Raw genomic sequence first — 26,376 nt, forward strand, 5'->3', positions numbered from 1 at the left:
CGGGCACAGACCTCCAGTCAAAAAAATATCCTTCCACTGCTGTCTTTTAAGATTATGTACCTCGATTATCCAAACGACACGGGTGGAGAGTATTTTGTCAGATAATCGAATGTCAGATAACACAGTTGAGACAAGCATCAGGATCTTACGATCTTGCTGGATAATCCAAAATTTGGATATTCAAGGTTCCTTGAATTACAGTCAACAATATTACAGTATGGTTTTGTGCCAAATTTAGTGTTCTGCTATTTTAAAGCAAACATCAAACCCATTGAAAATAGAACTTCATAGTTTCAAAATAGAGAAACTAACGTCATCACCAAGTTTAGCTTTTGAGACACACAAAAAATTCAGTTGCATGATCCATGTGAGCGTATTGTGTATTCAAAAAATTTCAGTTGGGAAACAATGTATAGATCAGATTCATGTAAAGAGTGAATTACATAACCTGAAAAACTCAAGTGATCCATAGCTTGAATATGTTGATACTTGGTGATAAAATACACCACTAATTTCCTTGCCATCCTCCACAAAATCTCACCTGTGTTCTCAGCATCCATACATTCTTCCTTGTCATCGAGTGGAGAATTCTCAAATTCCTGAAAAGGAAAATGCATTAAAAGTTCTGGTAATTTTTCTTCTGTACTGTACATTAGTTTTCAAATATCTGTGATAACACAAATTGTCAATTTCAAAGCAGTCTTTCAAATTTTAATTATTCAGTGCAGTCTACATCAGGGAAAAATATGCTAGAACATGAGACCTAAATGCAAATTTAAATTAATTCCTAAATTTTATAATAGGAGCTTTATAGCTCAAACATAAAACTCACATCCATTTCATCTTTAAATGGAATTCTCCCTGGTTTGTATTCTGGATCTTCATCTTCTCTGTCAAAATCAGCACTGAAAGAGAAATTTTAATTGAAAAAAAACCCCACAGTCTTAATGATGGTATTTATTGAATGGGACATGGCGATGATTGGGGAAGGGAATTCCGTATGAACTCAAAAGCACAACTTACCCATCACCAACATCTGCCAGTACATCTGTTCCCCTCTGCTCTGCAGCCATAGCCTTTGCGTCAGGCATTCCCACTCGCTCCAGGAAGCAGAATAAAGGATCTGCCCTTATAGAATTGTACTTTTCATATCCTATACAAATCAATGATTTTTTAATTAACGTATTTTAACCTCTGAGCAAAATTGTATTCAGAATTTTTTTTCAATTTCACAACAAACGTTCCTGTGGGTATGGATGTAAAGGAATGAATGCATTAAAATCAATACACAAGAAATCATGCAACAGAAAATGAGATCAAATGAACAATAACTTACTCATTAGTAAATTTACCTTAGGTTGACCATACATTTTGAAATTCAACACAAAAAAATGACAATAAAAGGTTGAAAACTTGGTTGAGCTTGTTTATCATTTACACAACATAAAATCAACCTTAAAAATAAATTTAATATCGCATAGAAAAGGATAAAGTTGAAACCAATTACTTAGTAACAGAAATGCACTGCTTGAAAAAGTGCACACAAGATTAAATAAATTCATTGTAAAACATTAAGAGAATTCATTAGTTAAAAATGGAATATTTGAAATGGGAGTTCACTGATACTTTTTGGGATGCAACCATTCCAGTAATTCAACAAATAAAGAATGACAAGTCCCAAAAATAATTCAGAAAATGACAGTCAGACTGGACTCGGTTCAGTTGCATCCGTAAGCACCAGTGCCTCTGTCAACCAAGAACTGCATAATTCAATTAGGTATTGCACTGTGACACATTATTCTTCAATACTCTTCAGCCTCAAGCCACATTGTAATCATGAAAGATTTTAAAAACCATCAGTACCCCTCTCCTCGACCACCACGAGTCAGGACACACAAGAGAATTCCACTATGACCTCAAGTGAATTTGGATTATGATTAGGAACTGCTCTTTGTATACATTGCGGCTGTTCCACATCCCAACGGCTCACTGTTAACAAGACAGTATTCTACAACAGGGGACGTAAAAGTCTCACTGCTGACATTTGTGAAATAGTACTTGGAAAAAAGCCCAGGAGGCACTTATACAGATGAATGGCAGAGGTTAAGCTACCATTCACTCCAATGTAAGCTGGTAGAGTAGTAGCACATGTGGAGCAGCAGTGTAATTTACTAAAATAAACTGAAACCCAAAATACTTGAATTGTCAACTATTAAGACAGGCTAATTTATCAAAATAATTTTACAATATATAAATGATCATCTCAGTAGTTTCCAAACTGTCATGCACTGCACCCAAGTAATCGAACAAGCTTTCCAACAGAAGCAATAACAAACCAGTTTTTGATATCAAAAGTATTTCAAATTACTTAGATGGATTACATTTTGAAACTTCAATATTCATAGCACATATTAACCACACTAATGAAGAAATCTTTTGTTCTCAAATCCAACTCCTTATATTTTGCAAAAAAATGAATTAGTTAAAAGAAAATTTAGCCCTACAAAACAATAATGTTCCACACTTCTTCTTAAAAGTCCACATGAGCAATTCAAAGGAATTCTCAATGACGACCAGCCATTTTTTAAAATCATGGTAAGCACAGACATTAGGTGTTAACACCTACTTTATATGATGAGCTTTAACTTGTGAACCCCCCCAGATTCTGCCACATCCTGATGTCTTTAATATATATACTTCAGTGCTAGTTACCGGACACCAATCAGCAATGTGTTTGCGGATTATGCCAGCTGCGCTCACATGATATATTACTTACCTTGAACTGTAATTCAGAACTGCAAAATTAGCAGGGAGTTTTTGTTTATTCACTCGTTGGCATCACCAAAATGAATAAAAGCAAAATCTCCACAAACTCTGTGTGGATCAGTACGACAATACAGTATTTATTTCAATGGTAATAAATTGGAAAAGGTAGACATAGAAAAATAACATAGAAACACAGAAAATAGGCACAGGAGTAAACCATTCAGCCCTTCGAGCTTGTCCCACCATACAATCTCTATCTCATTCTCACTTCTCTCTATACTCTTTGATCCCCTCAGCTGTAAGGGCCACATCCAGCTCCCTTCTGAATACATCTTATAAACTGGCTCCAATAGGTTTTTGTGGGAGACAGAAACTCTTCCTCATCTTAGCCCTGAATGGTTTACCCCTTGTTCTTAAACGCAAAAGGAATGCAGGTATCATCATACAACAGTCACTAAGGGCAAGTATACAGGTGCAAAATGCATTTTAGGGACCGATTTTCCTTCTGCTGCTCCTATTTCGTATGTACAGGGAGTCCCCAATATAGTTCAGCTTTCATGGTCTTATACAGGGTGCAATTTTTAAAAGTCCACGTATGAACATTTCCTGTGCTTATAAAATAGCTATTTTATATTGTCTTGCATTGTAGTCTGACTTGCGAATAGACTCAAGAATGAACACCATGGCCTGGGGACTGCCAATATACAGAATTGTTACCCTCTGAACCAATCAGGCACTCAAAAGTAAACTCAATGTTTATAACAGCAATTACATACCATGCTTGAACACTCCAATGAGAAGGCATTTATCAGATTCCCTGTCCCACCAATCCGTAGGAAGCTCAGCATGGTCAATTTCTGGGATCCAGATGTCTAAATCACTAAACAAGAACAAAGCATTTATAAATTACCTCCAAGTAAAAGAATGATGCTGCTCTAAAACAAAATTTACTACAAAAGTAAACAGTTCTTTGGCCATTAAAACTGGGATTACTACAGTAATCTGCAAGGTCTCAAAAATGCACAAATATATGAATGCAAACGTACATGCTTTGAGGCTAACTTACTGGACTCTTGAAAAGTAACTCAGCTTTACGTATCTATTTGTAAAGAAGTCAACATTACAAAATTTCTTCATTTTTTCAAATTTCTCCTTCCACTGGTAGCTTTGTTAAATGATTCAATTTTGTGGAATATATGTCAACTTATAAATCTGAAGAAAACCGTTACCGGAGTGGTGATAAACTGATTGATTTTTAAGAGCTATTTTTCACTTCAGCAGTTGCAGTAACTAAGTTTCTAAACAGTCTCTTCTTTTAGAATTAGATTAACTTGGAAATAAAGGGCTAATATGTTTTAGGGAAGGGAATTGCCACACTAACCTGGTCTAGCCTACATGTGACTCCAGACCCACAGTAATGTGACTGAATGCCCTCTGAAATAACCAAGCAAAACAATCAGTTTATCAAGTTTCACTAAAGGAGGAATGACACTAGATGAAGCATTTGACATACTCGGAGGTTCCGGAAACTACAATGGCAAATGCTGGCCCTGCAAAGTCTGCCACTGAGGAAGTAACAAAGAGGATTGATGAGGGCAGAGCGGTAGATGTGATCTATATGGACTTCAGGAAGGCGCTCGACAAGGTTCCCCATGGGAGACTGATTAGGAAGGTTAGATCTCATGGAGTACAGGGGGAACTAGCCATTTGGATACAGAACTGGCTCAAAGATAGAAGACAGAGAGTGGTGGTGGAGGGTTGTTTTTCAAACTGGAGTCCTGTGACCAGTGGAGTGCCACAAGGATCGGTGCTGAGCCCTCTACTTTTTGTCATTTACATAAATGATTTGGATGTGAGCATAAGAGATACAGTTAGTAAGTTTGCAGATCACACCAAAATTGGAGGTGTAGTTGACAGAAAAAGAGGTTACCTGAGATTACAATGGAATCTTGGCCAGATGGGTCAATGGGCTGAAAAGTGGCAGATGGAGTTTAATTTAGATAAATGAGAGACTCTGCATTTTGGGAAAGCAAATCTGAGCAGGACTACACTTAATGGTAAGGTCCTCGGGAGTGTTGCTGAACAAAGAGACCTTGAAGTGCAGGTTGATAGCGCCTTGAAAGTAGAGTTGCAGGTAGATAGGATAGTGAAGGCGACGCTTGGTATGCTTTCCTTTATTGGTCAGAGTATTGAGTACAAGAGTTGGGAGGTCATGTTGTGGCTGTACAGGGCATTGGTTAGGCCACTTTTGGAATATTGTGTGCAATTCTGGTCTCCTTCCTATCAGAAAGATGTTGTGAAACTTGAAAGGGTTCAGAAAAGACTTACAAGGATGTTGCCAGGGTTGGAGGATTTGAGCTATAGGGAGAGGCTGAACAGGCTGGAGCTGTTTTCCCTGGAGTGTCGGAGGCTGAGGGGTGACCTTATAGAGGTTTATAGAATCAGGAGGTGCATGGATAGGATAGGGCATGGGCTGGGGAAGTCCAGAACTAGAGGGCATAGGTTTAGGGCGAGAGGGGAAAGATATAAAAGAGTCCTAAGGGGCAACCTTTTCACACAGAGGGTGATGTGTGCATGGAATGAGCTGCCAGAGGAAGTGGTGGAGGCTAGCACAATTGCAACATTTAAAAGGCGACTGAATGGGTCTAATGAATAGGAAGGGCTTGGAGGGATAATGGACAGCGAAGGCAATCACCTCAGATTACAACGGGATCTTGATCAGATGGGCCAATGGGTTGAGAAGTGGCAGAAGTAGTTTAATTTAGAGGTGCTGGTAGATGGAATTAGATTGGGTTGTGATATCTGGTCGGCATGGACAAGTTGGACCGATGGGTCTGCTTCTGTGTTGTACATCCGTATGATTCTATGACTCGATTTGGGAGCTAGTGCCAAAATTGGGAGATTGTCACACAGACTAGGCAAGCAACAGCCTGACATAGGCATTCTTACGGAACTGTACCTTACAGACAACATGCCAGTCACCACTATCCTTGGGTACATCCTGTCCCAGTGGCAAGACTGACTGAGCAGAGGCAGTAGCACTGTGGTATATAGTTGGGAGGCTGCTGCCCTGGGACCCCTCAACAGGATTCTGGATCCCGTGAAGTATGATAACATGTAAATCTTGGACATAGAAACCTGCCGATCATGAAGTGCTGTCACGCAAACTCCTCCATGTTGAACACCAGTTGAAGGAAGCACAGAGAGAACATCTACTCAGGGATTTCAATGCTCATCACTAGGAGTGATATGGCAGAACCATTACTGACTAACTCAAAGGACTTAGCTGCTAGATTGGGCTTGTGGCAGAAGATATGGGAACCGACAAGAGGGAAAAATATCTTGACCGTATCCTTACAAATCTGCTGGCTACAGATATATCTGTCTATAAAAGTAGCAGAAAAAAAAGACTATTGCAGAGTCCTTATAAGAGAAAGCCCTGCCATCCTATAAGGATATCCACCGTTGTGTTGTGTTGCACTCGTACAGTGTGCTAATCAAGGAGATTCTTTTTTTAAATTCACTCGTGGAACATGGGCATCATTGGGTGGCCATTTTTTGCCAATCATAGTTGCCCGAGGTGGTGAACGGCTGCAGTCCACAAACTGTAGGTAGACCCACAATGCCCACAGGGATGAAATTCCAGGATTTTGACTCAGTAACAGTAAAGGAACTCTGATATATTTCCGAGTTAGGGTGCTGAGCGGCTTTGAGGATAACATGCAGGGGATCGGATGCCATTGCCCTTCAAGATGAAAGTGGTTGTGGTTTTGGAAGATGTTGTCTGAAGATCTTTGGTGAATTTATTGCAGGTGGTACACACTTGCTGATGACGGTTGGAGTGAGTGGTTGCTTGGGGATATGGCGTCAATCAAGCAGGCTTTGTCCTGGATGATGTCATGCTTCGAGTGTTGTTGGAGCTGAACCTCCAGGCAAGTGGGGAGTATTCTATCACACTCCTGACTTAAAATCATAGAATTCTGATAGTGTGGAGAGGGGCCATCAAGTGTGCACCAATCCTCTGAAAAGCATCCGCTAAGAGCCAACCCTGCTACTCCATCCTTGTAACCCTGCATTGAGCATGACTAATCCACCTAACCTGCACTTGCCTGGACACAACGGGCAATTTAGCATGGCCAATCCATCAAATCTGCACAACATTGGACTGTAGGAAGAAACCAGAGCACCCGAAGGAAATTCTCACAGACACAGAGAGAATGCCTGTGTGGAGTTTGCACAGTTGCCTAACGGTGGAATCGAGTCTGGGTCCCTGGCATTGTGAGGCAGCAGTGTTAACCACTGAGCCATGACTTTTAGATGGTAGACAGATTTTGGGGACTTATTCGCTACAGTATTTGTAGTCTCTCGCCTGCTCTTGGAGCCACTGTGGTTATGAGGTGAGCCCAGTTGAATTTCTGGTCAATGATAACCCCCAGGATGTTGATAGTGGGGGATTCACTAATGGTAACACCAGTGAATATCAAGGGATGGTGGTTTATGGTCTCTTGTTGGTAATGGTCAAAGCCTGGTATTTGTGTGGCGTGAATGTTACTTAGCACTTCTCTGAGTTCAAGGCTGGATATTATCCAGCTCTTATTGCATTTGAAAATGGACTGCTTTAGTATCTGAGGAGCAGGAAGATCGCCATTTCGGGCAAAAGCCCTTCAACAGGAATACAGGCAGAGTGCCTGAAGGGTGGAGAGATAAATGAGAGGAGGGTGGGGGCGGGAGAAAGTAGCATAGAGTACAATAAGTGAGTGGGGGTGGGGATGAAGGTGATACATCAGGAAGGAGGGTGGAGGAAGGTAGCAAAGAGTACAATGGGTGGATGGGGGTGGGATGAAGGTGATAGGTCAGGGGGGAGGGTGGAGTGGATAGGTGGAAAAGAAGATAGGCAGGTAGGACAAGTCATGGGGACAGTGCTGAGCTGGAAGTTTGGAACTGGGGTGAGGTGGGGGGGTGGTGGGGGGTGGCGGTGGGGAGAAAGGGGAAATGAGGAAACTGGTGAAGTCCACATTGATGCCCTGGGGTTGAAGTGTTCCAAGGTGGAAGATGAGGCGTTCTTCCTCCAGGCGCCGGGTGGTGTGTCCCCTCGTGGTTGCCGTCCCCATAGTTGGAAAAAGGCTCTCCCTGTCCACCCTCTCACATCCTCTGATTATCTTATATGTCTCTATTATGTCACCTCTCAACCTTCTCTCTAACAAGAACAGCCTCAAGGCCCTCAGCCTTTCCTCGTAAGACATTCCTTCCATACCAGGCAACATCCTAGTAAATCCCCTCTGCACCCTTTCCAAAGCTTCCACATCCTTCTTATAATGCAGTGACCAGAACTGTACACAATACTCCAAGTGTGGTCGTACCAGAGCTTTGTACAGCTGCATCATAACCTCCTGGCTCCAGAACTCAATCCATTGATTAATAAAGGCCAAAACACTGTATGCCTTTTTAACAACCCTGTCAATCTGGGTGGCAACTTTCAGAGATCTGTACATGGACACAGAGATCTCTCTGCTCATCTGCACTCCCAAGAATCCTACTATTAGCTCAGTACTTTGCATTTCAATTACTCCGGCCAAAGTGCATCACCTCACACTTGTCCACATTAAACTCCATTGGCCACCTCTCAGCCCAGCTTTGCATCCTATCTATGTCTCTCTGCAATCTACTACATCCTTCGTCACTATTCACAACTCCACCGACCTTAGTGCTGTCTGCAAATTTACTAACCCACCCTTCTAAGCTCTCATCCAGGTCATTTATAAAAATGACAAACAGCAGTGGACCCAACACGACCCTTGCAGAAAGCTGCAAGTAACTGGACACCAAGATGAACATGTTCCATCAACTACAACCCTCTGTTTTCTTTCAGCAAGCCAATTACTGATCCAAACTGCTATGTCTCCCATAATCCCATTCCTCCACATTTTGTATAATAGCCGACTGTGGGGAACCTTATCGAATGCCTTGCTGAAATCCATATACACCACATCACACCATACACACCGGTTTACTCTCATCTACCTGTTTGGTCACTTTGTCAAAAAACTCAATGAGATTCTTTAGGCACAACCTACCCTTCACAAAACCGTGCTGACTGTCCCTGATCAGATTATTCTTTTCTAGATGGTTATAAATGCTATCATCTCTTATAACCTTTTCCAACACTTTACCAACAACTGAAGTGAGATTCACTTGTCTTTAATTACCAGGGTTGTCTCTACTACCCTTTTTGAACAAGGGAACCACGTTTGCTATCCTCCAGTCTTCAGACACTATTCCTGTAGATAATGATGATTTGAAGATCAATACCAAAGGCTCGGCAATCTCTTCCCTTGCTTCCCAGAGGATCCTAGGATAGATCCCATCCGGCCCAGGGGACTTGACTATTTTCACACTCTGCAGTATTTCTAATACCTCTTCCTTGTGAACCTCAATCTCTTCTAGTCTAGACGCAAGTATCTCTGTATCTTCCTCACCAACATTTTCATTTTCTATAGTGAACACTGTCAAAAGATATTTATTTAGTGCTTCCCCTATCTCGTCTGACTCCACACACAACTTCCCACTATTATTCTTGATTGGCCCTAATTTAACTCTAGTCATTCTTTTATTCCTGACATACCTATGGAAAGCCTTAGGGTTAACCCTGATCCTATCCGCCAACTTCTCATGTCCCCTCCGGGCTCTTCTGAGCTCTCTTTTTTGGTCTTTCCTGACTTCCTTGTAACCCTCAAGCGCCCTCAGTTTCCACATTTGTCCTCACATCAGTCTTCTTCTTCTTCTTGACCAGTTTTCACATTTTGTCCTAACATAGCCTTCTTCTAATGGAGGGAATGTCATTGGTGATGCAAATGGGCGTCACTGAGCAGATACTGCTAGATAGCACTGTTGATGACAGCTTCCATCACTTCATTGATGATTGAGTGTAGACTCGGGTGGTAATTGGTTGGGTTGGAATTGTCTTGCTTATTGTGTACAAGACAAATCTTGGCAATTCTCCACATTGTCAGGTCGATGCCAGTGTTGTAACTGCACTGGAAGAGCTTGGCTGTAGAAGCAACAAGTTCCAGAGCACAAGTGTTCACTACAATTGAAGAATGCGATCTGGGCCCATAGCTTTTGCAGTATCCAGTGCCTCTAACCATTTCTTGATATCACATGGAGTGAATCAAATTGTGTCAAGACTAGAAATATTTCACCATGCTTTGATGTCACAGTGTCAAAAATCCTGGAATCATTCCCTTCAACATCAATGTGTACCTACACAAAATGGACTGCAGTGGTAACAGTAGACAGCTCACTAACACCTTCTTAAGGGTACCCAAGAATTATAAGTGCTGGCCCAGCCAGCTATAACCCAGACACCGTGAATAAACAAAAGAAGTCCGACCCATTTCTACTAGATTTAGATTCTGAAGCATCCATTTTCTGGCATTGACCTAGATATAAGCCAATAACAATTGACTAAAATAGGCATTAAACTACCAGAATTACATTGAAACCAACCCATCCATCAGTTATCAAAATTTCACATCACATGGTTGATTTAGTAATATACAGTTGACATGGTCTCAAAAATGAAAGCAATTTACTAAACATACACATTTATGAAAGCTAATTGGGTTTGAAACTTGACAGCCTTATGTTGGCCCTATCATGACAATCTAGGATGGCTTTAGTTACACCCTGAATCAGTTGCAAGTAAACAAGATTTTATGATATCACTGGAGGGAGTGGATGCTGCAAATGAACAAACTAGTCCCACTGGCTTGTGCTTGACCCATATCCCTCTAAACATTTCTTATTCATATATTTATCTAAATACCTTTTAAATGGTGTAATTGTACCTGCATCGACCACTTCCCCGAGAAGTTCATTCAACATTCTAACCACTCAGTGTAAAAATAATTGCCCTCCCATCTTTTTGGGATCTTTCTCCTCTCACCTTAAAAATATGCCCCTAATCTTGAAATCCCCCACCCTAGGGAAAAGGCTCCTGCCATTCACGTTATCCATACGCCTCATGCTTTTATAAACCTCTAGGGTTATCTCTCAGCATCCTACACTCCAGTGGAAAAAAGTCCCAGCCAATTCAGCCTCTGCTTAAAACTCTAACACTCCATTACTGGCAACATTCTGATAAAATTCTTCTGAACCCTCTCCAGATTAATAATACCCTGCCTATAACAGGAACTAGGTGTACGTTTAGCCAAATTGCTGTAGAGGCACAACAAATGCATCTGAGACCGGAAACTGCCCAGGTTACACGTCCACAAAAAGCAGCAGACATCCATTCTGCTCACCCACTAGTCTAGCAAGGTAATAAAAGGGATTGTCAACTGTGCTACCCATGGCACGTGCTTAGCAATAACTTGCCCACTGATACTCAGTTTGTAACAAACATGGAAAAAAAGAGTAAGTTCCTAATGAGTATTTTGCATTTATATTCACCACAGAGAAGGATATAGAGTCAGATTTACTGCATGGAAACAGACCCTTCAGTTCAACTCGTCCATACCGACCAGATATCCTAAATTAACAGAACATACAACAGTACAGCACAGAACAGGCCCTTCAGTCCACGATGTTGTACCGACCATTGATCCTCATGTATGCACCCTCAAATTTCTGTGACCATATGCATGTCCAGTCTCTTAAATGTCCCCAAGGACCTGGCTTCCACAACTGCTGCTGGCAGCGCATTCCATGCTCTCACAACCCTCTGTGTAAAGAACCCGCCTCTGACATCCCCTCTATACTTTCCTCCAACCAGCTTAAAACTATGACCCCTTGTGTTAGTCATTTCTGCCCTGAGAAAGTGTCTCTGGCTATCGACTCTATCTATGCCTCTCGTTATCTTGTATACCTCAATTAGGTCCCCTCTCCTCCTTTTCTCCAATGAAAAAAGTCCGAGCTCAGTCAACCTCTCTTCATAAGATAAGCCCTCCAGTCCAGGCAGCATCCTGGTAAACCTCCTCTGAACCCTCTCCAAAACATCTTTCCTTTAATAGGGCGACCAGAACTGGACGCAGTATTCCAAGTGCAGTCTAACCAAAGTTTTATCGAGCTGCAACAAGATCTCATGACTCTTAATCTAGTCCCATTTGCCAGCACTTGGCCCATATCCTTCTAAACCCTTTCCATTCAGACACACATCCAGGTGCCTTTTAAATGTTGTAATTGTACCAGCCTCCACCACTTCCTTTGGCAGCTCATTCCATACACACATCACCCTGTGTAAAAGTTGCCCCTTACATCCCTTTTAAATCTTTCCCCCTTCACTCTAAACCTCTGCCCTATAGTTTTGGACTCCTCCATCCCAGGGAAAATACTTTGTCTATTTACCCTATGTCCCTCATGATTTTATAAACTTCTGGAAGGTCACCCCTCAACCTCCAACACTCCAGGGAAAACAGCCCCAGCCAGTTCAGTCTCTCCCTACAGCTCAAACCTTGGCAACATCCTAGTAAATCTTTTCGAAACCCTTTCAAGTTTCACAACATCCTTCCTATAACAGGGAGATCAGAATTGCATGCAGTATGCCAACAGTGGCCTAACCAATGTCCTGTACAGCCGCAACATGACCTCCCAGTTCCTGTACTCAATACTCTGACCAATAAAGGAAAGCATACCAAACACCTTCACTATCCCGTCTACCTGCGACTCCATTTTCAAGGAACTATGAACCTGTACTCCAAGGTCTCTTTGTTCAGTAACACCTTCCAGGACCATACCATTAAGTGCGTAAAAGTCCTGCCCTGATTTGCCTTAAATTTAGAGAGGAGTATGTTGATATTCTAGGGCATGTAAATATTTAAGGAAGTGGTATTGCTGGGTGTCTTGAAAAACATTAAGGTAGATAAGACCCCAGGACCTGATAAGATCTATCCCAGGTTACGGAGGGCAAGGGAGGAGATCACTGGGGCCTTGACAAAAATCTTTGTCTCCTCTTTAGCCACAGGTAAGGTCCCAAAAGACTGGAGATTAGTTATGGTTACTCCTTTGTTTGAGAAAGGTAACAGGGATAATCCAGGAAATTATAGACCAATGAGCCTCACATCAGTGGTACAGAAATTATTGGAGAAGATTCTTAGGGACAGGATTTACTCATATTTTGGAGAAGAATTGGCTTATTAGGGAGAGTCAGCATGGCTTTGTGGAGGGGATGTCTTGCCTTACAAACTTGAAAAGAGTTTTTTTAAGGAAGTGACAAACCTGATTGATGAGGAGAGGGCAGTGGATATTGTCTACATGGACTTGTAAAGCATTTGACAAGCTCAGTCATGGTATGCTGGTCTAGAAGATCCATGGCATCCATGGTGAGTAGGCAAGTTGGATACAAAATCGGCACAGAGTCATAAAAGACAGTGGGTAGTTGTGGAGGGATGTTTTCCATACTGGAGGTCTGTGACCAGTGATGTGCCCCAAAGATCAGTGCTGGGACATCTGCTGTTTTTAATATATACAAAAATGAAAATTTAGGGTGTAGCTTTGCTCGCTGAGCTGTAGGTTTGATATCCAGATGTTTCATTACCTGGCTAGGTAACATCATCAGTGGCGACCTCCAAGTGAAGCGAAGCTGTTTTCTCCCACATTCTATTTATAGCTTTCTCCTGGATGGGGTTCCTGGGGTTTGTGGTGATGTCATTTCCTGTTTGTTTTCTGAGGGATTTATAGATGACATCTAGATCTATGTATTTGTTTATGGCATTGTGGTTGGAGTGCCAGGCCTCTCGGAATTCTCTGGCATGTCTTTACTTAGCCTGTCCCAGGATCGATGTGTTGTCCCAGTCGAATTGGTGGTTTTTTCCATCCGTGTGTAGGGCTACGAGGGAGAGAGGGTCGTGTCTTTTTGTGGCTAGCTGGTGTTTGTATATCCTGGTGGCTAACTTTCTTCCTGTTTGTCCTACGTAGTGTTTGTGGCAGTCCTTGCATGGAACTTTGTAGATGACGTTGGTTTTGTCCATGGGTTGTACTGGGTCAGGCTAAGCAAAGACATGCCAGAGAATTCCTAAAGACCTGACACTCCAACCACAACACCATAAACAAACACACAGATCTAGATACCATCTATCAACCCCTCAGAAAACAAACAGGAAATGACATCACCACAAACCCCATCCAGAACAAACATATAAATAGAAAGCAGGAGACAATAGCTTCGCTTCATTTGGAGGTCACCACTGATGAAGTTACCTGGCCAGGTACTGAAACGTCTGGATATCAAACCTACAGCTCAGCGAGCAAACCTACACCCTAAACCTCAACCTGAGCTACAAACCTTCACAAACCTTGCATAAATGAAAATGTAGGTGGCCTGATTAGTAACATTGCAGACAACACAAAAATTGTTGGTGCTGTTGATAGGGAAGGAAGGTTATTAAAGGGTACAGCAGGATATAGGTCAACTGGAAAGCTGGACAGAGAAATGACAGATCTTATGAAATCACTGGAGACTTTAATCGAGACAAAGAGAATGAGGGATGACCTTACTGAAGTGTATGAAACCATTAGGGGCATAGTTAGGTTAAATGCATAGTACCTTTTTCCCATGGATGGGGGATTAGATTAGATTAGATTACTTAGATTACTTACAGTGTGGAAACAGGCCTTTCGGCCCAACAAGTCCACACCGACCCGCCGAAGCGCACCCACCCAGACCCATTCCCTTACATATAAACCTGCACCTAACACTACGGGCAACTTAGCATGGCCAATTCACCTAACCTGCACATCTTTGGACTGTGGGAGGAAACCGGAGCACCCGGAGGAAACCCACGCAGACACGGGGAGAATGTGCAAACTCCACACAGTCAGTCACCTGAGGTGGGAATTGAACCCAGGTTTCTGGTGGTGTGAGGCAGCAGTGCTAACCACTGTGCCACCGTGCCGCCCACAAACTAGTGGGGAGAGGGTTAAGGTGAGAGGGGAAAGATTTGAGGAGGACCTGAGGGGCAACTTCTTCACACAGACAGTGGTGCGTATATGGAATGAACTGCCAGAGAAAGTGGTTGAGGCCGGTACAACAGCAACATTTATGGACCAAATGTGGGCAAACGGAACTAGCTGTGTGGGCAGCATGGACCAGTTTGGGCTGAAGGGCCTTTTGTTGATCTTGTATTACTCAATGACTCTAAATATGAGGTAATACATATTTAGGGTGTCAAATGCAATAGGAAAGTACACAGGAAGTGGCAAAACCCTTAGGAACACTGATATACAAAGGGATCTTGGGGTCCAAATCCATAATCCAAATCCCCGAAAGTGGAAACATAAATGAATAAAATGGTAAAGGTAGCAGATGGCACACTTGCCTCATCGGTGGAGCACTGAGTATAAAAGTTGGCAAGTCACATTGCAGCTAATCTAAACTTTCGTTAGGCTAGATTTGGAGCATTATATGCAGTTCTGGTTGCCAACTATAGGAGGTATGGGGAGACTTTGGAGAGGGTGTAAAAGAAGCTTATGAGACTATTGCCTGGATTGCAGTATATTAGCTCTCAGAAAAGGTAACATTTGTACCACACAAATATCAGGCAATAATAATCTCCAATAAGAGACAATTTAACGACCATCCTTTGACATTCAATGGTGTTACCATCATTGAAGTCCCCACTATCAATTTTGAGGTTACCATTGACCAGAAACTCAAGTGGACTTGTGATATAACTACAGGTCATTCTGATAGAGTGTGCGTTTTGTTAACATGAATTGGCTGTAACTCAGCAGATCGAATTGTGAACACTGACTGGATAACACAAACTTTCTACTGAATGGGTATAATGGTTCTCTATAGCACAGCATTGTGTAGGAATACAACTGTCACATTATACCAGAACACAGTGTACAGTGGCTACAAAAGCAGATCAGAGACTAGGAATAATGTAGTGAGTAACTCCCCAAGTGTGACCACCATTTACAAGACATGGTGGCTCACTGCTGCCTCACAGCGTCAGAGACCTAGGTTCAATTCCATCCTCGGGTGACTGTTTCTGAGGAGTTCGCAAATTCTCCATGAGTCTGTGTGGCTTTCACCTGTAGTCCAAAGATGCAGAGTTAGGTGGATTGGCCATGCTTAATTGCCCATAGTGTCCAGGGATATGCTGGGTAGATAATTTAGTCATGAAAAATATAGGGTTATGGAGACAGGGGAAGGAGATGGGCCTGGATGCGATGCTTTTCATAAGGTTCGTGCAAACACGAAGCCTCTATGCACACTGTAGTGATTCTATAATCAACATAACAGGTCCACATCATTGGTTATCATTGAGACAGGTCTCCACCCTTCCTTCATCCACAAAAGAATTGATAGAAGCACCTTACTGTTCTACACAAAACCTCCATAGTCCAAAATTTACATGCTTTGCAAAGAACTCTCATGTAAGATACGAATCCAGAGTACAAGACAGCTCTATATTTATACTTTCTGGTTACTGACTGTGCATAACAACCAAATGTTGTATCTTTATTCAATAATACACCAGTAATTGAGTTTATTAAGACTGAACCTTGGGGAACACCACTCTATCCAGTCCAAAAAACAACCATTTACCACAACTTGCCATTTTTCATCCCGTAAGCCAATTTTTAATCAAGCATGCTCCCATTGCTAGGCCTTAGGTTTATTAGTTATTTATGTGGCACTTTACCAAATATTTTCTTTAAAATTCCATATCAACATCTGAATTCCTTAATTTAGTTTTTTTTGAAGAAATGCAGTGAAGGTCAGATTTGTCAAGAATGGCTTTTGTAAACCCATGCAGGTTCATATCGATTAATTAAAAGTTAGCTTAACTTGATTCTAAAATTTTAACCACACCATCATAAAACGAACCAGTCTACTAACTTCCTTTCTTGAATAACAGCATCATATAAGCCAATTATTTGGACCCGATTCAAGGAAGATTATGGCAATCTCTTCCACTATCAGCACAATTTCTTTGAGCAACATGGGATTTGAGTCATCCAACCCAGGAGACCTATAAACTGTTCCAAGTAATATCAATATTTCAGCAACTCTTGCATATGCATTGTCACCTGTCCATTCTCTCTATGGCTTGTCAGCATCCTTTTCCTTAGTACATGATAATAAAAATAGTCATTAAGTATTTTAGCCTTGCCCTGTGCTCTACGTATATAATTGTCTTTGGTCCAGGTTCAAACAAAAAACAAAAACGGGTCAGTCATGCTGTAACATGTCTGAACAGGTAGATTGAAAATATCTATAACCATACCTTTTGTCCCTTACTAGCAACCACACTGCTTCTTACCACTTGCTAACAATTTGCACACTGACAGAAGACTTTGAGGGATATTTTATAATACAGTGGGTGGCACCCTGGTCTTTGAGCCAGAAACTCTGATTTCAAGTTCTACTCCTGGATTTGATTTTAAAGGAAGATACATTCATAAATTACACAGCCAACAAGTTGATTACAAACTTGCAAATTCTTCCAACACATTAGTGGCAGGTGTAGAAAATCCTGGACAGTTTTGTGACGCAAAATGGAGCCCCTACTATGACTATTCATAGCTGCAGATTACACAGGAATGTGAAAAGTGCATATTTCCACAGTGCTCGAGTAAATTGTAACATACCAGCAGAATTGTTTTTAGTTCCTTTTTATATTAACTGCCATTCTATTCTCATATTTCTCTCTGCCAGTTTCGTTTTTCCTCTCTACTTCCCCTTCCAAGTTTTAACTCTGCTTTTGCATGAAGAACTCACCTGACGTGCATCAAATACTCACTTTTGTCTTTTGTTCCATCAGATTCTCCATTGCTTTCATTAACCATGGAGCTCTTGGCTTTGATGCTCTCACGTTTTGGCCTCATTAGAATGGACCTAGCCTGCACCTCTCAAAGACAACTTGTAACTTTTCTTGTTAGCCTCTGGTTCTATTTCACATTGGCTAGATTTTCTTTAATCCGATGAAGTTGGCCCCTTCCAATTTAGAAACGCTAGATTGTTCCTTGCTCTTCTCCATTACTAATCTAAACTGATATAATCAAAACTTTAATTCAAATGTTACCTCACAGGCACTTGATCTATTTGACCCATCTTGTTCCGCAGTATCAAATCCGTCTGTAACTCCTAGTTGGACAGGCAAGATACTGCTCAACTAGGAGAAGTGAGGACTGTAGATACTGGAGATCAGAGCTGAAAAATGTGTTGCTGGAAAAGTGCAGGTCAGGCAGCATCCAAGGAACAGCAGAATCGACGTTTCGGGCATAAGCCCTTCTTCAGGAATGATTCCTGAAGAAGGGCTTATGCCCGAAACGTCGATTCTCCTGCTCCTTGGATGCTGCCTGACCTGCTGTGCTTTTCCAGCAACACAAGATACTGCTCAAGGAGGGTGTAACCAAGCAGATTGCAGAAATTGCAACTTTTTGTCACTTTATCATTATCCCAAAGTCCCTAGGCAACATTACTCTAGCAAGTCTCTGATTTCATTGCTAATTTGTTCCTTTCTCTCACTATGTGGATGTCCATAGCATACCTCCAGTGTGGAAACAGCTTTCTCTCTTCTCAGGTCTAACTACAAGAATGTCTTGCCCTCTCAAGGTTATAATATTTCGAACACTACAATGACTTCCATAATCAGTACGACCACACCATCTCCCCTCTTCCTTACCCATCTTTATGAAACTTCATATCCATGTATATTAAATACTTTGTCCTCACCATTTTTAAGCCACGCTTTTGTTATTGCTACATCACATTCCAGAGAGTGATTTGTGCTTCTACCTTAACTTATTTACGACACTTAGAGTCACAGATGTACAGCGCAGAAAGACCCCCTTTGGTCCAACTCGTCCATGCCGACCAGATTTCCTAACCTAATCGAGTCTCATTTGCCAGCACTTGGCCCATATCCCTCTAAACCCTTCCTATTCACATACCAATCCAGGTGCCTTTTAAATATTGTAATTGTACCAACCTCCACCACTTCCTCTGGCAGCTCATTCCACACACTTGTGTATTTACATAGAAGCATTCTGCGCTGGTATGTGCATCTCCCACTGGCCTTCTTAGTTTGGTCCCACCTCTTGATGGTACTTTCTTCTCTTGTATAATCCAAAGCTCTCACTATTTCTCTTTTCCACCCATGTTACAGGCCGGGGAACAAACTCAAAGATTAAACCTGAAGATACAGCATATATTCAAATTCTGTCTCTCAATGTGTCCTGACATTACAGCGAAGAGCAAGGGAAGAATAGGGTCTCAGAGGAAAAAGGGAAAGACAGCTAAAACTGGCCTTGGAACTGTTTTGAAGATACAGGATCTAGGTGGAGGAGGGAGGAGGAAAAGAAAACTCCAATGTTCAGTCGCTGCCCAACTCCAGTCACATCTACAGCCTGTGGGATCTGTGCATTAATGGCCTGCGGCCACAATTTAGCCAAGGGACATCCAAAAGGTGGATGGATCTGGATAAGAACCAGAATTCAAATGGCTCCTCTGTATATTTGAACCCTTAAATTTCTCACTAAACTGCAATCACAGCCATCACTGGAAAACTATACTGGGTTCACATGAAGACCTTTAATTCCAGGCCCTTGGGATCGATGTGCAAGAATAAAAAATCGTATTTTATAGGTGTGCTCAAAATTGCAATTTAAAGGATTCTGCAGGTAATTTATCCACACAGCAAAATCTTATCAATGCCAGCATGATCAAATTTCAGTTTCTGATTCGGTGTGCATTTGTTCCTCAAATGGTGTTTAAATCGGTCTCCTCTTCATCCCACTCATCCAACCTGCGCCTCCTCCTGCACATGATTCTTCTTCTTAACACCCCCTCTTTCCTGCTTTGTTCACTGTTTCTCCACCCCAGTCTCACTCCACTGGTGCCCAACCCCCTGCCAGTTTAGTTGCACCTCTCCTGATTCCCCACTACACTGCTGAACCTCCCCATGAGGACACTGATCCAGGATGTGTTTAGGTACCACCTGATTCTTTTGATTGGTGCTTCCTGGCCCAGAACCAGCTCCAGTAGTGTGCAAATCTGATGCCTTTCTTCCTGCACCATGTCTTAAAGCACTCGCTGCTCCTGTCTCTTTTCCTATTTGTACTGTCGTTTGCACATGGCACTTGAATAATCTCTGCTCTTCAATTCTATCTCTAGTGAAAATGAATGCCAATGCACGATTTTTCTTTATGACATTATTAACTTGTGTCACTACATTTGCTGATTTATCTGTACTCCATGATTACTCCACTTAAATACAATATCTAACATGTATGTGACCTTACTTTTTATCCATGCCAAAATATAATCAACTTGCACTTCCCTTTATTCATGCTCATTTGCTGAGGTTCTGCACTTTGTTGCAAAATCTTCCACTCAGAATTGTACTTTCCAATTTGGAGCCACCCTTGTTTTGCCTTTTAACAATCTGAGGTCACCCAAAACTGCTGCTGTAACCCAACTCCCAAGCAGTCCTGTTAACTCACAGCACGGAAGCAGACCCCTTCGTTCAACTCATCCAAGCAGACCGGATATCCTAAACTAATCTAGCCCCATTTGCCAGCATTTGGCCCACATCTCTCAAAACCCTTCCTGTTATATACCCATCCAGATATCTTTTAAATGCTGTAATTGTACCAGCTCCACCACCTCCTCTGTCAGTTCATTCCATACACGCACCACCCTCTGTGTGAAAAATTTGCTCCTTAGGTCCCTTTTAAACTTTTCCCCTCTCACCCTAAACCTATGCATCCTGGGTCAGCAACTCTTATTTTAAAAAGAAAATTAATTGTCTTTAAATTCTCTCCACCACCTCAGCCCTTACATTTCATGTGACCCCTTCTACAACCATCAAATATTTGCATTCTAATTCTGATTTCTGAACAAGTGGTCAAAAAGTGTGGCGTTGGAAAAGCACAGGTCAGGCAGCAGCCAAGGAGCAGGACAGTCGAAAGTTTGGCAAAGCCCTTCATCACATTCCTGATGAAGGGCTTATGCCCATAACACCAACTCTCCTGTTCCTCGGATGCTGTGTGACCTGCTGTGCTTTTCCAATGCCACACTTTTCAACCCTGATCCCCAGCATCTGCAATCCGCACTTTCTTCTGACTTCAAGTGGTTCCAACTTTAGTTGCCATACCTTCAGCTGCCACAGCACAAGGACTGGAACTCCTGAAGCACTTCCAACACACTTAACTCCTTTAAGGCTCCTTAGTGAATACACTTCAAAAGTCCATGACAGGCTGTGAAGTGCTAGGAGACATTTGAGAACGGTGACTTATAACTGCAAGGCTTCCTCATTGGCAAAATGTCTGGTCGACATCCAGCCCAACGGATAGCATTTCAGTGCTGTTGCTTTATAATACCCCCACAAAGCTCCTTGAAATATAATTACAATATAAATGTTCTACATAAATACAAGCTGCTGCTTTTGATAATACATTTTGGAATGTTATTTATGATTTCAAATCATTTCTGTAAATGTTGAGTATCATCTGCACCAGCAATGTTTGTGAACATCTTTTGCAAAGCTCACACAATCTCAAAGTTATCATCAGGTGTCATGCATTTTGCTATTTGTCTCAGCTCAGAAACATACTGACCTTTTGGCACATGTTTAATAAATGGCACCTTATTGAATATCTTCTGACAGCCAAAAGTATTATATTTATTGCTATAAGCTTACCTGACCTTAATGACACTTCTTCAAAGAATTCTAAACATTTTGGGTTTAGTTAAGCATGTCTTTCCCTTTTGACATCCATCTTGATTATTTATTAAAATTCAATTTTGAGCTTTTACTACATAGTGGAGTGAAGAATTAATTTTCTTTTCTGCCAACATCATTAAACTACTTGGTCTACTTAGGCTATCTTTCTCTTTAAATATAGGAAGAGATTAGGTTACCTACCAGTCTTCCTTTATGGCATACAAGCTGGAAGCCAAGCTGGCTTCCAGCTATATTACAGCCTGAACAATCATCACAAAAACATGCTATATTGCCACTAACATATTATTGATTATGGAAGCTCCCAAAGTACTGACATGATGACTACATTTCAAAAAGTACTCTGAATGCTTGGTAGTACAGAATTTAAACATTGCTTAAAAAAAAGAGACAAAATCAAGACTTTCTTTTAAAATAAAAATGTTCTGCATGGGTTTTAAAGTGATTTAAGATGTTCAGTAGCCTGTTATATAAAGAAGGCAAAAGTGAGGACTGCAGATGCTGGAGATTAGAATCGAGAGTGTGATGCTGGAAAAGCGCAGCCAGTCAGGCAGCATCTGAGGAGCAGGAAAATCAATGTTTCCACCAAAAGCCCTTCATTAGGAATGAGGCTGGGATCCTTGGGGCTGGAGAGATAAATGGGAGGGGGATGGGGCTGGGGCTGTGAAAGAAAGCTGAGTGCACAATAGGTGGATGGAGGTGGGGGTAATGATGATAGGTCAGAGGGGAGCGTGGAGCGGATAGGTGGAAAGGAAGGTGGACAGGTGGGACAGGTCATGAGGGTGGTGTTGGAACTGGGTGTGGGTGTGGGTGTGCGGGAAAGAGAGGGGAAATGAGGAAACTGGTGAAATCCACATTGATGCTATGGGGTTGAAGGGTCCCAAGGTAGAGGAGACTGCAATGGATACAGTAAATGACTTGTGTGAAAGTGCAGGTGAAACTTTGATGGATGTGGAAGGCTCCTTTGGGGCCTTGGATGGAGGTGAGGCGGGGTTGGGGGGTGCGGGGGTGGCGTGGGCACAGGTTTCGCAATTCCTGCGGTGGCAGGGGAGGGTGGATTGTTGGGAGGGGCGTGGACCTGAAGAGGTAGTTGCAGAGGGAAGAGTCTTTACAGAAAGCGCATGGGTGGGAGGGAAATATAATCGCTGATGGTGGGGTCCGTTTGTAGGTGGCAGAAATGGTGGAGGATGATGTGATGTATATGTTAGTTGGTGAGGTGGAAGGTGAGGACTGTGAGGGGAGGTTCTGTCCTTGTTGCGGTTGGAGGGTTGGGGTTCAACAGCAGAAGTGCGGGAAGTCGAGGTGATGTCCTGGAGGGGAAATTGCGGTCTTTAAAGGAGGCGGCCATCTGTGTGTTCTGTAGTGGAACTGGTCCTCCTGGGAGCAGATGCAGCAGAGGTGGAGGAATTGAGAATAAGGGATAGCATTTTTACAGGAAGCAGAGTGGGAGTCGGTGGGTTTATAGAAAAGGTCAGTGTTAAGTTGGTCACCGTTGACAGAGATGGAGGGGTCCAGGAATGGGAGGGAGGTGTCTGAGATGGTCCAAGTGAATTTAAGGTTGGGGTAGAATGTGTTGAAGTTGATGAACTTTTAAACTTCCTCATGGGAACACAAGCTGGCGCCGATGCAGTCATCAATGTAGTGGAGGAAAAGGTGGGGAGTGGTGTCGGTATAACTCCAGAAGATGGACAAAGACTAGCATAGCTGGGCCCAGGGTTACCCATTTCATCTGGAGAAAGTGGGAGGATTCAAAGCAGAAATTGTTGAGGGTGAGGACCAGTTCAGCCAAATGAATAAAGAGTGTCAGTGAAAGGGTACAGGTGGGGAGGTCGGAAGAGGAAACAACGGAGGGCTTGGAGACCCTGGTCATGGTGGATGGAGGTATAGAGGGACTGGATGTCCATGGTGAAGATGAGGTGTTTGGAGCCAGGGAAACTGAAGCATTGGAGGAGGTTGAGGGTATGGGTGGTATCCTGAATCTTTCGTAGTTACACTGGCACCACTTCTCACCTTTTCCTCAGCTACACTGATGACTGCATCGGTGCCACCTTGTGCTCCCACGAGGAGGTTGAACAGTTCAACAACTTCACCAACATATCCAACCCCAACCTTAAATTCACCTGGACCATCTCAGACACTTCCCTCCCCTTCCTGGACCTCTCCATCTCCATCTACGGTACTGACTCAATACTGACATTTTCTACAAACCCACTGACTCCCATAGCTACCTGTATTATGCCTCCTCCCACCCTTCCTCCTGTAAAAACTCTATCCCTTATTCCCAATTCCTCCGCCACGTCTGTTCCCAGGGGAACCAGTTCCATCACAGAACACACCAAATGGCCTCCTCTTTTAAAAGATTGTAATTTCCCTTCACGTGGTTGATGGTGCCCTCCAGCGCATCTAATCTACTTCCCGCACCTCCCCCTCAAATTCCACCCCTCCAAACGCAACAAGGAAAAAACCCATCTGGTCTTCACTTTCCACCCCATCAACCTCTACATACATCACATCATCCGCCTCCATTTCTGCCACCTACAAATGGACCTCACCCCCAAGGTGATATTTCCTTCCCACCCCATCTGCTCTCTGTAAAGACCATTCCCTCCGCAATTATGTTGTAACGTCCACACCCCCCTAACAACCCCCCCCTCCCCTCCCAGCCCCTCCCCCTTACCACCACAAACTGTAAACCTGCGTCCACAGTCTTTCTCCCCCCCCCCCAACCCCCCCTCCCCTCCCAGCCCCTCCCCCCTACCACCACAAACTGTAAACCTGCGTCCACAGTCTTTCTCCCCCCCCCCCCCCCACCCCCCCACCTCTATTCAAGGCCCCAAAGGAGCTTTCCACATCCAAAGTTTCAGCTGCACTTCCACACGTCATTTATTGTATACACTGGTCCCTCTACATTGGGGAGACTGGACACCTACTCACAGAGCGCTTCAACGAACATCTCCGGGCCACCCGCACCAATCAATCCCATCGCCACTTGGCGGAACACTTCAACTCCCTCTCCCACTCCGCCAAGGACATGCAGGTCCTGGGCCTCCTCCATCGCCACTCGCTTACCACCCAATGTCTGGAGGAAGAATACCTCATCTTCAACCTTGGGACCCCTTAACCCCATGGCATCAATTTCCCCTTCCCCATACATTATCCCAGTTCCAACCTTCCAGCTCAGCACCATCCTCATGACCGGTCCATCTTCCTTCCCACAAATCCACTCCACCCTCCTCTCCGACCTATCACCATTACCCCTTACTCCATCCACCTACTGCACGCTCAGCTAGTTCCCCCAGCCCCATCCCCCTCCCATTTATCTCTCTGCCCCTAAGGCTCCCAACCTCATTCCTGATAAAGGATATTTGCATGAAATATCGATTTTTTTGCTCTTCGGATGCAGCCTGACCTGCTGTGCTTTTCCAACACCACACTCTTGACTGTTATATAATTTGTTGCTCCAATTTTTTTAAAAAACATATTGGATTCTACACTGGAATAAAACAAATTCGAAGCTATTCAATCCCAAATAACTTTGCCTAATTATGTTCAAGTATTGATTACAATCTGAGAGGCAATGAGAATAAACCAATATTTGAGAACAAGATCCACTGGACTTATTCATTAGTCCTGGGTCTGAGTTCAATATCTCTAGCCTATCCAGTACAGATTTGTAGAATAAACACTGATAATTTTATAACACATCAACCTTATATAAAAATGTTAGTTTATAGGCAAAAGCACCACATAATTTAATTTAATCGCACTTAGGGATTTGTAAAATAAAGATTAACTCACAAACAGCTCAAACATTCAGAAACTAAAATATGTGCTGCTGCATTACATCTATGTTGTGCAAAACTTGAAAAAAAATTATCAATAGCCTTGATAAATACAATTAGGGGCCAAAATATTTTCAGAGGTAATATCCCACTCTGTTACCAACATTCATGTATTATACTGTGATGCAAAATCTGAGAGATAGAATTTGGACAATACTTTGTGCAGAAGTTCAGACCCAATAGGATGTATTTGCCAAGTATTATACTTCAAGTTTATAAAGATGAAATCAGCGATGAAACACAACATGGAAGGTGGTCAAATGGCATGCATTTCTAAGACAGGCCAAGAGGAGTGATCTTGAGCTGCACTCAAGTACTGCATTAAAAATGATCCCACTGAACTGGAGGATCTAGCCATGAATTCTTCACTCACTTCAGAGATTGGAAGAACATTTGAACAACTCTAGATACAGATTACCTGCATATTTCCTTTACAAGCTTAAACCGTTCAAACTCCAGACAATAACAAGACTGAGCAGAATCTTAACAGAAGCTTGGCATTTTTAAAACAAAAGATCTATTGTTTCTCACTCAAGATGCTGTTACCGATGTGTTTACTTTGCACTACCTTCACTTTTCTTATGAGTTTTAAAAACTTTTATTATAATCAAATTGTATGTACCAGAATAAACTTTGTACAGTTGTTAATTGTGACATCTAGAAAATATCTTAAGGAAAATTGAGTTTATCAGCTTGTACCTTTATTTAGCAGAAGTTTAATTGGTTAGCCTTCAAGCTGAAGAGGTTACCAGATTCAAATCAAACGGTTTTATTTGTAAATATTAGGAAATCATTTTCAATAAAACCAATGACAGAAAAATACTTTAACTTTCTATAGAATGATTTTCTAATAATTTATGTAGCCACACTAAAGAAACTGCACTGACCTTGCATCTGCACCATCAAATATCTTTTCTGCTACATCTCCTATCACTTCCTGCTTCAAATAATACAGCATCCGTACCCGCAGCAGGACTCTGTAGAGGAAGAAAGTTTTAACATTAGTACTGTTTGCCAACACTAGCTTTTGGCAGCTGCTTCTGTTCATCCATCATTCTGCCAAGGCTGATTAG

At 42.4% G+C, this 26,376-nt stretch overlaps 1 protein-coding gene across 1 annotated transcript in view; it reads right to left on the reverse strand.

Annotated features, from left to right (window-relative positions):
* chd7 (chromodomain helicase DNA binding protein 7) overlaps positions 1–26,376 on the reverse strand; it is a 350,049-nt gene that overhangs the window by 42,106 nt on the left and 281,567 nt on the right. The window contains exons 24-28 of the mRNA XM_072571578.1: positions 26,191–26,280; positions 3,543–3,646; positions 1,024–1,153; positions 833–905; positions 542–599 (exon numbers count right to left, since the gene is read on the reverse strand). Of these exons, the coding sequence (XP_072427679.1) occupies positions 542–599; positions 833–905; positions 1,024–1,153; positions 3,543–3,646; positions 26,191–26,280 (455 nt within the window). The remainder of the gene's footprint in view (positions 1–541; positions 600–832; positions 906–1,023; positions 1,154–3,542; positions 3,647–26,190; positions 26,281–26,376) is intronic.

The sequence above is a fragment of the Chiloscyllium punctatum genome, chromosome 5, assembly GCF_047496795.1.
Source record: "Chiloscyllium punctatum isolate Juve2018m chromosome 5, sChiPun1.3, whole genome shotgun sequence".
NCBI lineage: Eukaryota > Metazoa > Chordata > Chondrichthyes > Orectolobiformes > Hemiscylliidae > Chiloscyllium > Chiloscyllium punctatum.